We start from the raw sequence: 10,276 nt of genomic DNA on the forward strand, positions 1-10,276 counted from the left end.
CAAACATTGCAAAAAAAGATAATAATAATAATAAAAAACTTCCATTAATTTTTTGAATGCACTAAGAAAACAAACTTCAAATTCCTTTTCATAAATTAAAAAGGTAAGACTCATAAATTAAACTGGAGGGTCCAACATAGCTAATATTCATCCTCATTCGCTTCGAATCTAAAAACACCCCATTTTCGTGGATGAACTGAATAATATCGAAGCCGAACACCGTCAAGTTCATCTTAGCGTGTATGTCTCATTCAGTTCTAAATTTGTTATCTGGATGAGTCAAAAGCACAACATATGGAGTTACTATATAAGAATAAGGCGAAGTCGTTGAGCCAAATAAAGTGTTTGTCAAAACTTTCAAATACCTTATTTTCAAATGATCCAGTTGAACAAGCTTCTACTATTTCCCTCATAAACTTCATTGTATAATACCCACACTCTGTGCCACCTGGTTGATATGGGCCCTAACATATAGACTCACAACATATGTAAACATATATTTTTCAAAGAAAAAGACAATAATGTGTAGGATTTGTTTACCTTGATCTTGTCCCACTTCAGTGGAACTTGTTTCCCATCAACCCTTTGTAATGTGAGGACCGCACTTCACAATAAGATAAATGCAAAATATTTAATTCACAAGGTTTAGAGACAACCAATAGAAACTAAGCTACGTTCTATTAAGCGAAACATGATTCACTCCCACATAGTTTGTACATACAGGTTTTCACCTCACACATGGCTGCCAAGAGGTTTGAGAATAGATGCATTGAAAGAGAATTGAAGAAACTATAAAGATTAAAGCAAAACACCACCAGGTAATAGGGGTAAACAAGTAGGTCCCTTATCAGACGATTTACTCCATCCATAAATTAACATTTTTTTATGGTAAGGATGATCAATGATAATCATCAACTTGACACATTATGAAACAAAAAGGAATAAGGTGGTTCGCAGTATCTTCAAAAACAAATTAATATGAATGGAAAACCAAGAAAAAAAATATCAATCATTTACTTCCTAAGTTGCACTGCAATAAAAAAAGTAATATCAGAGAGGGTGTCCTTACCGGAGAGTTGATGTAGCTTGCCCCTTGCCCAAAAGATCCCTGATGAGTGAGCTATGAAATTGAATTACCCGTATTTACAACAACTCTTTAAATCCGAAAAGACCATTGAAATGTAATAATACCTGGGAACTTTGACCCGATTGAACTCCAGCAACCTCTTTTCTACCATGACCACCCTTCATAGATCCTTTGCTATCACCCTATCGAAATTGCATTTCCTCAGATAAATTACATATCGTGTAGAAAATTAAGCTACAATTGACAAGTCGAGAATGGATCAAGGTTACTTTGTAGTGTCCTCTCCATTTTCAAGTAGAAGAACGGAGAAAAGAGAGAGAGAGAGGAGGGGTGAGAAATAAGTAAGAAGCTATACTGAAAAATACTCATGAGATAGATATACAAATATCCAAAGTTATTCAATTCATTTGTTGAAAACAGTCCACCGTGTCTCTATTTCAAACTATTAAGCATTAGGTAGCCAACAAGTGTGTCACACTTATATCTAATCCCGATATTAACGAGCCCTATTTCCATGGTTTCCCCATGAGGTTATGTGTTCATTATGTAGACTTCAATTGCAAACCGCTTTTAAGCATCCATAGTTATAAAATGTAGCTATCATAGCTTAGAGGCATGAAAATTTCACCTTCTCGGCAAGTTTTAAGTTATGTGTTCGCATGTATTCCATCCCAATGTACAAAGTAGGCAAATGGCACCTAGAACAAGAGAATATCAAGATTCAACCTGTAAACAAAACATTATTATGTGATAAGAGAATTTCAATTATGGCCAACATAAGGAGAAATAAAACTATTCCGTGGCATACTTTAAAAATGCAATGAAAAGAAATCCAAAAGTGGATAATAATAAGGACATTGTACACACAACTTTTTAGCCCAAATCAACCTTTCTCTCTATTGGATTTGCTATCACAATATGGAACGTGTATACCCAATGAGTATGTCTTTGAGAAAGTATGAAGTATTAAAGAGTCGGACATATTTTGTTTTTCCTCGAACTATAGGATATAACAAAGCCTAGTACTTTGCACCATGAAAAGTTCTATAGTGCAGTAATATACTATAGTTGATGTTTGTGGACATGGCGACAGAGCTTATAGATCCACAATGAAGGATAACTTAGACACTAAACGTTTTGACTTAAAAATACCAAGGTCCAAACAGGAAGGAAACTCTCAAGATGAAATGCTATTTAAGTTAAGAACACAGTCCCTTTCAGTTAATTTAAAGGAGATCACTTTAAAAGCTAAGTAACGCTGCCACAAGTAGATACAACTCAACGAGGAAACAATGAATGTATTTCATTTAGAAACTCAAGCTATTTTTGAGCAATTTATGTTAAAGCCGTATACCAAATAATGTGCAATTCTATAGAGTTGTCTTCTTCTCTTACTTCTTAGTATCCAGAGACAATTGTAAGAAAATGGACCACACTTTTGAGCGATCCAAATAAATGTAAATGACTTAGGTTGCGTAAACTGGTTTGAGCAATTACACATCCAAAGCATTTCAAGATAATTCTTCCAGCTAAAAAGTTATGTAATCAACATGAGTTTGCACTCATCAAAATCAGCACAACACGAAAAGCGAGAGACATGTAGTTCATTATGTCATTGAACAATAGAGTTCATATTAACAATTACCCCGAAGCGAACGAGTCAGCTGTTCGGAAGGAAGACAAAGATAGCCTGATCACCCTCTTCTTGAGCAGCGAAAAGCATTTCCATGACCTATCCAAGCAGGGAGAAATGTTCCATCCGAGTTGTAGCTTTCTTTGTAGAAAACGTAAAGTTAATGGATGAGCAAATATCGGTTTGGGATGTGAATAATAAAACAAACATAAAAGATTTTGTTTTGAATACGAATGAATGCAGCATAAGATCAAAAGTTTCAAAAGTTGGGTTAGCAAGGAAGAAAGAAGCATTTTTAACCTCAAACGGCCAACACTAAATGTAAATCTGATCCACGATGCATATATATGCTCATAAAAAAATGTCTTTGGGTATTTAAAAATATTGCCAGATCAGACAAAGTAGCGCCTTTCATTGACACTATGAGTGGGGAAAAATAGAGAAGCTTTTCATTGAGATCCAATTTATTTTGTAAAACATAAATGAAGTGTACCAGTTCAACTAAACCAAATTTGAATATGTAGCACAAAAAGCTTTCATTGATGATCGAATAGTACACATCTAGATATGGAGCACAAAATTTTTAACTCAAGAATAACTAGATTAGCATCATGAGTGAATATCTCAATTTATTAAGAGGAAAGTTGTCACCTGAAAAAACGCCGCGATTCACTATATTTCTTGATACAATAGTAATAGCAACCAACAAGCAAACCATGATAATGCTCTCAAAATTGAGAAGTGACTTAGTGAAAGACCGTGTAAAGAACAGAAAACAAAATGAAAATCATGGAGTAGGGATAGGTTACCAACTTTTGAGGATAATCTTTCACCAAATTACAAGCCATTAGATACAGTTCATTTGAATGGCCAAGCTCCATAGCGGTGGTTAGATGCACCAATGTGCTTTTCAAATGGAAAGGGTCTCTTTCAAGTAAGTGAAATAAACATAGTATAAATGAATATAAGAGCTACATCGTCCAAACAACACGTTACCAATTAAATCTCTATGCAAATATTTACTAACTTACACGGAAGTCAGCTCAAAACATTTTTGATATTCTCCACTTTGATGGTAGTACTTTCAGCTTATGTGCCAATGAGATTTGTTGTTTTTTTCAAGGGCTTTGTAAACCGGCAAGTGTTATTATCACAAGTTTCTTGTTCTAGCTTCCCTGAATTTTGCTTCTACCATGCTTTCTTTGTCATAATCGAAAACGCCAAAAGAAAAAATATATTTCTCGAGAGGCGGTAATGAGACCATACAAAATTAAACTATCCGGCGAGAACTAAAGGGAAGGGGATAAAACTGCATGAGTTATGTTATCCATATTCTCAAGTAAAATCTCACCTTCTTTATTAAACATGAATAAAATGAAGAGAGCCATTTATCTTCGTGAGCAAATTTCGGTGAGGAAATGAGACTTGATTTTGAAATATCATACCAAGTGAGCACACTATTTAAGAGGCAATTTTGAGGAAATGTCAATGAAGGATCTCATCACAAATGAAGAATCTAGATTACACCGCTTCATCGGCATGAAAGAAGGGCTACAAATTATAGCGTGTACCAAGACGGTCAAAGATAGAGAACATATTGCTCGATTCGACATACAACTAAACCACAAAACAGAAGTCCATAGAGCCACATTACCTTCCCTCGATTTAAGCATGTGATTCTCAATGAGGCGTTCCAAAGCCTGAAATACACCAAGGAATGTAAGACAATATCATAAAGTGCATAATCATTACTTCGGTTAGAAATGAGTCGGATGAGTGTGACATCAAACGATTGAAAAGACTCAACACAGCTAAATCTCAAAAGTTATACACCTCGTGAAGACTGAGGGATTGGCCTTGATAGCGGACATGGTCGCATCAATTTTGCAAGTAACGAGTTAGCAATCTATCAATTCCCTATTTAAAGCGGACAACTAGAAACGTAATATACCGTCCCAGATTTCAACATCTTACGCCCTTTACGGTATCGGAGTAGCGGCACCACGCTAAGTAACCACTGGGGTTGCAAACCGGTTCAACTCTAAAAAGAAGTTTGCCACCTGCATACTCAAATCCCAATGAGTTCCGTAAGTAAGAGGTTATACTAAATAACATCACCAGAAAGCCATTGCAAGATAGAAATACCTTCAATGTGCCACGGTGCCCCTAAAGACGCATGATGGACAAGATCAAAGACCCCCGCCAGGATACGGTAATCTCTTAGTCCCCATGACGGCTGATATAGGTGGTAAAAACAATAAAATTTAAAACTCAATCAACAAGAAATTTATAAACCCTAGAAAACGAATTCAAGAATTACAAAACCAAAATAGCGAAAGATAAAATTGAAGACGAAAGTAGTAGTATGGATACCTTTAAAAAATCGGAAAGATGGTACCTTTGTGCGAGATGAAGAAATTGAGATGAACAAAACCGCTTCCTTTAGTTCAATTTCATCGAAATTTGGGGAAGATGAATGAAAATGAGGTGGAATTGAATAGATCAAGAAACATGGAGAAAACATCATGCGGAGTTAAGAGGGAAGGGTTTCTCTTTGTTGTATTCTTGAGTTGAGGTCGAGAAGAAATCCATTCTTTGCACCTTTGTTATGGTGTAGTAGTGGACGTGGGTTTTCTCAATGTTTTGGGAATCCTAAGAGTCGTAGAACTGCACAAGTTGTGGGGAGAGACCGAGAGAATAGCGGGAATCAATTTGAATGAGTTTCAGATCTTGTGTAACAGATTTGACTATTTGGCATAAAGTCATAAACCCACGGTAGAAAGTGGAAAATTTATATACCACTATTTATGTTTAAGGTAGTGGGGATGTGGAGTACTCTCATCTTTGAAAAAAAAAAACTAACCATGGTATATGGCCCAACTTATCCCACGGTTTTCATGTAACTGTGGCATATACTAGTAAACCAATGACCAAAGAAATTTCCGCCGTGGTATATAAGTATTTCCCACGGTTTTTGGAAGAACCGTGGTATAAACGTTTTTATTGACCGTGGTATATGTGTCATTCTGTAGTAGTGACATGTTGGAATTTAACCTCTGCAAATCTTGCTTGTGCACACCCAATTTGAGCCACCAGGTTCTTACAATACCAAGGTAGAGCTTCCCTCTTTTCCAAGATCTGTATCACTCTCAGTGAGTCAGACTGCACTACCACCTCCTTTATGTTCATTCTTTCCACTTCTTCAATGCCTTTTTGGACCCCAATTAGCTCGATATAAGATCGATTTGTTTTGTGGAGTTTCCATGAGAATGCCATGAGAACCTCTCCATTTCGATCCCTTAAAACCCCTCCATAGCCTGCTTTGCCCTGCTGTAATGATCTATCCGTGTTAAGGACAAGAATGTCAGATTCAGGTTTCATCCATTTGACCCACTTGGTCCTCCCGCCCGGCGTGTCATGTAACACCAATTCGAGCCTAGTCAAAACGGTTCGATCTGCGACATCATCCTTTCTTTGCTTCTAGCGATTTCCCCGGATACAATTTCATATTGTTCAAAGCCTTCATGCTCACTAAATCGAAGATCGAGGAATCGCTGCCTCTTGAGCCTCAATTCCTCTCATTCCATATAGCTTGCATTGCTGCTTACGGGTTAAGCTCTCTCAACACTTCAAAGGCTATAGATTTTGGTGCGCAAATACGCGTGATGTAATACCATTCCGCATGGGAATTCCGAACTCTTCCTGGTAACCCCATCGCCTCTTTAAAACTGCTCCACACCAGTTTCGAATCGGAACACTCAAAGAACAAATGCGCCAAACTTTCCACATGTAAATCACAGAGGCAGCATCGCGAGTACCCAATCACTTTCTTCGCCATGAGTCTGTTCTGGGTTGGTAGCGATCCAGAAAACAGCTACGATACGCTGAATGAATGCTTCGGCACCGACAACTTTCCCCATACAATCTTGTACCATTTTACTTTACTTCTAACATTCTTCAAGACCGCATAGGCAGAGGACATAGAAAACAACTCTGAACTCGATGGTGTCCAAACTACTTGGTCCTCCGAGCTGTACGAGTTAATCTCTGTGTTTATGATCAGCCTCTTCACCTCACATTCAGGTAGGTCGGTGATACTCCTTGCCCACTCTCCATTTATAATCACCGAGGCCCGACCGGTAGCATCCATTGGAACTTCTTTGGCCCGAAGTGCCCTTGCATCGAGGGGTCCAAGATGAGTGGGCACGCACACCATGGGTCGTGCCAAAACTCGTCCTATTACCATTTGCTATGCTGTATCTAACAAACTTCCAAGTAGTCTCTCTGTTCTTTAGTATCCCTCGCCACACCCATGAGCAGTCCTGCAGAACTTTCATGGTCCAAAAATGCTTCTTCTTTATGTGGTTCTCCCAAGCCCACTTAACCCATACACAATCAGTTTTCTGGGCCAATTTCACCACTAATCCACAATATGCAGCTTGATTCCAAACCCGTGGATCCACCAAACCAAGTCCGCCTTGCTCTTTGTCAAGCCTGAGAGTAGCGTGGCTCGCATGGTGCATTTTTTTCGCCATACTCGGTCCTACACCAGATGAATCTATTACACAGTTTAGCTATTTTATCCAACACTGCTCTCAGGAGAACAAATGTTGTTGCCCAATAATTCTGAAAGGATGAAAGCACTGACTTCACAAGATGCACTCTTCCCGCTCTGTTCAACTCCTAGTTTTTCCAGTTTGAGATTCTTCCGGTAATCTTCTCTATGAGTGGGAAGCATTCTTTTACCCCTAATCTTGTAGCCATGAGTGGCAGCCCCAAGTAAGTGACTGGTGGGGTTACAAGAGAGATGTTCATGGCTTCTACTAATGCTAGCCCTTCCGCTTCAGTCATACTTCCAGTTAGAAGAGTTGTCTTTGCATTACTGAGCTTTAGTCCTGTAGCTTCAGAGAAAGAATGCAAGATATCCTTAACAGCCATAATAGAGTCCATGTTACCTTTACAGAATAGGAGCACGTCATCAGCAAAACATAAGTGAGATATCTCCAGCTTTTTGCACTTAGAGTGGGCTGAAATTTTCCGAGACTGCAGCCCTTGGAGGAGTAGCGCACTCAGAATCTCCATGACTAGCATGAACAGATAAGGAAACACAGGGTCTCCCTGTCTTAAACCTCGCTTCCCTTGAAAATACCCTTCAGGAGACCCATTTACCATCACCGAGAAGTACGGCGAAGTATAGCACATCTGAAGCCATTCTATGAATAAGTGTGGGAACTTAAACTTGTGTAGAATTTGCTACCCAAGAGACAAAGTCATAAGCTTTCTGAATGTCCAGCTTTATTGCACATCTTTTCTGCCCATTCTTCCTTGAATACCCACGCAGCAGTCCATGGGCTATCAAAAGATTGTCTTGAATCGATCGTCCAGGGATAAAAGTAGATTAGGTACTTGATACCAAAGATGAAATGCAACCTTTCATTCTGTTAGTTAACACTGTTGAGACACATTTATAAACAATGTTGCAACATGCGATAGGACGAAAGGAAGCAATATGCGAGGCATTTTTCATCTTCGGGATAAGACACAGAAAAGTAGAGTTTATACCTCCTGGGATCTACTTATGGCTGAAAATATGCTGAATAGCTCGAATGAAATCATCGCCAATAATATCCCAGCTTTTTTTGAAAAAGCAAGCGTTGAAACCATTCGGACCTGGTGCCTTGTTATCTCCCATCGCAAACAATGCATCTTTGATCTCCAGGTCACTGATAAGGGAAACTAATAGCTGACGTGTACTAAGTTCTACCTCAGTAACATGCACACCATTTAGAAACTCGGTGTCACAACAAGCTGCTGACGACACCCCAAGTAGCTCTGCATAGTACTTCAGAAATGCTTCAGCCACTGGTTCTTTTCCTTCCATTTTGGTTCCTTGCGCATCTGTGATACTCCACACCTTATTTCTGATCTATTTTTCCTTCAAAGTATTGAAGAAAAATGCATTACATTTATCCCTGAAGCTTAGCCAGTCAATATCCGTTTTATAGTACCACTCAGCTTCCTCCAGCTTGAGTAGGTGACACAGCTTTTCCCTCACAGCAAACTCTTGTGTACTAAGAATAAGGTCGAGCGGCTTACTATTCAGTTTTCCTTGAATCGCTTCCAGTTCACTTCTTGTTTCAGCCACCCTTTTCTGAGTATCATTCCTGATAGATCGTGTCCACCCTTTCAACACTCCTTTTAAACTTTTGAGTTTACTTGTTAGCATGAATGGCGGACTCCCATGATCATCGATTTCCCAACAAGCTCTAACAGTAGGAAGAAAATCCTGACTCATTGTCCACACATTGCTGAAACGGAAAGGATTGTTTCTTCTAAAAGTTTCCAAAAAACTCAGAATCAACGGGCAATGATCAGAGAGCCCTTGGGTTAAAATCTCCACCTTTGTTGCTACTGGAATGGACGTCCAAGGCGCATTGATAAGACACCGATCAATCTTTGACCACTTTCTTATTTTATCCCCACCGCTGTTCCATGTGTAAAAGCATCCAATTTCTGCGTGATCAAACAGCCCTGCTGTATTTAGACAATTCGCAAAAGGGAGAGTCTCTCTTGGGTGAACAGCCTTATCTCCCACTCTTTCATGTGAAAACAAAACATTGTTAAAGTCTCCGATCACACACCATGCACCTTGAGTTCCGGCACTTATCATTTTCAGCTCATCCCATAAAATGAGCCTCTCATGACTCCTATTACTAGCATAAACAATGGTAAGGGAAAAGGAGAACCCATGCTGTAGGCTCTGAACCTTGCAGTGTAAGAACTGGTCCCCTTCCACCTCTCTATGTACATCCAAACTGCTAGTATCCCATACAATCCATATACGTCCATGTTCATCACTCGCATAATTATGTATGCATTCCCATGAGGAGCAAACCATATCGGCAATAGTGAGGTGTTTTTCCATCTTCACTTTTGTTTCCAAGAAGCCCATGTAACTAATCTTCTTCTCTACAATAAACTTATTTAAGTTTTTCCGCTTTCATGTGATCATTCAACCCTCTTATATTCCAACTACACACCCTAATCATTGATGAGGAATTGGTTTAGTGTCCCCGCCTCTTTCCACGCCCTTTCAGCCGTCCCTTTCCTCTCTTCCCCGATGTTGCCTGCTGTTCTGAGTTTCATTTTTTCTGGGCTCTTGTTTGGACAACACTATTCTCTGGTACTACTCTCACCGGGACAGGAGTGGACAGCGAGTCACTGAACAGCTCAGGTTCCGCATCCGAGAGGTCATCCTCCTCCAAATCAGCAAGCTCCTCAAAGATGTTCCTCTCAGCAGAAAACACTCCAGTTTCAGGATGCATAGGTCTGCCTTGCTGTAGGGGGGATTGCACTACCGTCAACCTTAGCTCATCAGCGTCATCCTCTTGCCCTTGAAAGGTACATTCCACTCTACCTGAAGATACTAGTTGAATACTGTTTTGTGTACCTTGCTGACCTTCTGCATTAGGACACTAATAGCTCAAGTCACACTGGTCCTGTTCACCACTGCTCAATCTCCACTCATCAGTTCACCTCTCAACGTTTCCAGCAAC

General features: G+C 39.4%; 3 protein-coding genes across 6 annotated transcripts; all 3 read right to left on the bottom strand.

The window, feature by feature from the left end:
• Window positions 1-213: 213 nt before the first annotated feature.
• LOC147502925 (uncharacterized) lies at window positions 214-1,814 on the bottom strand. 4 transcript variants are annotated; one of them, XM_086603923.1, is made up of 6 exons: window positions 1,716-1,814; window positions 1,192-1,269; window positions 1,070-1,108; window positions 541-604; window positions 366-464; window positions 214-270 (listed from the first exon to the last, which is right to left on the bottom strand). In XM_086603923.1, exons 2-6 carry the CDS (start codon window positions 1,236-1,238, stop codon window positions 229-231), a joined length of 291 nt encoding a protein of 96 aa, XP_086460049.1. In that variant the 5' UTR covers window positions 1,239-1,269; window positions 1,716-1,814; the 3' UTR covers window positions 214-228. The 4 variants fall into 4 exon arrangements, with proteins under 4 accessions (XP_086460049.1, XP_086460046.1, XP_086460048.1 ...); XM_086603920.1 differs by having other exon boundaries at window positions 1,070-1,120; XM_086603922.1 differs by lacking the exon at window positions 1,716-1,814 and having other exon boundaries at window positions 1,192-1,333.
• A 3,927-nt stretch (window positions 1,815-5,741) lies between these two features.
• Window positions 5,742-6,101, bottom strand: LOC147502926 (uncharacterized). The gene has a single exon (XM_086604653.1). It carries the CDS (start codon window positions 6,099-6,101, stop codon window positions 5,742-5,744), a length of 360 nt encoding a protein of 119 aa, XP_086460779.1.
• Window positions 6,102-8,646: 2,545 nt separating this feature from the next.
• On the bottom strand, window positions 8,647-9,672 carry LOC147502927 (uncharacterized). The gene has a single exon (XM_086604654.1). The coding sequence runs from the start codon at window positions 9,670-9,672 to the stop codon at window positions 8,647-8,649; it is 1,026 nt and encodes a 341-aa protein (XP_086460780.1).
• Window positions 9,673-10,276: the final 604 nt, after the last annotated feature.

The sequence above is a fragment of the Coptis chinensis genome, chromosome 4 (genome assembly GCF_015680905.1).
Source record: "Coptis chinensis isolate HL-2020 chromosome 4, ASM1568090v1, whole genome shotgun sequence".
Classification (NCBI taxonomy): domain Eukaryota; kingdom Viridiplantae; phylum Streptophyta; class Magnoliopsida; order Ranunculales; family Ranunculaceae; genus Coptis; species Coptis chinensis.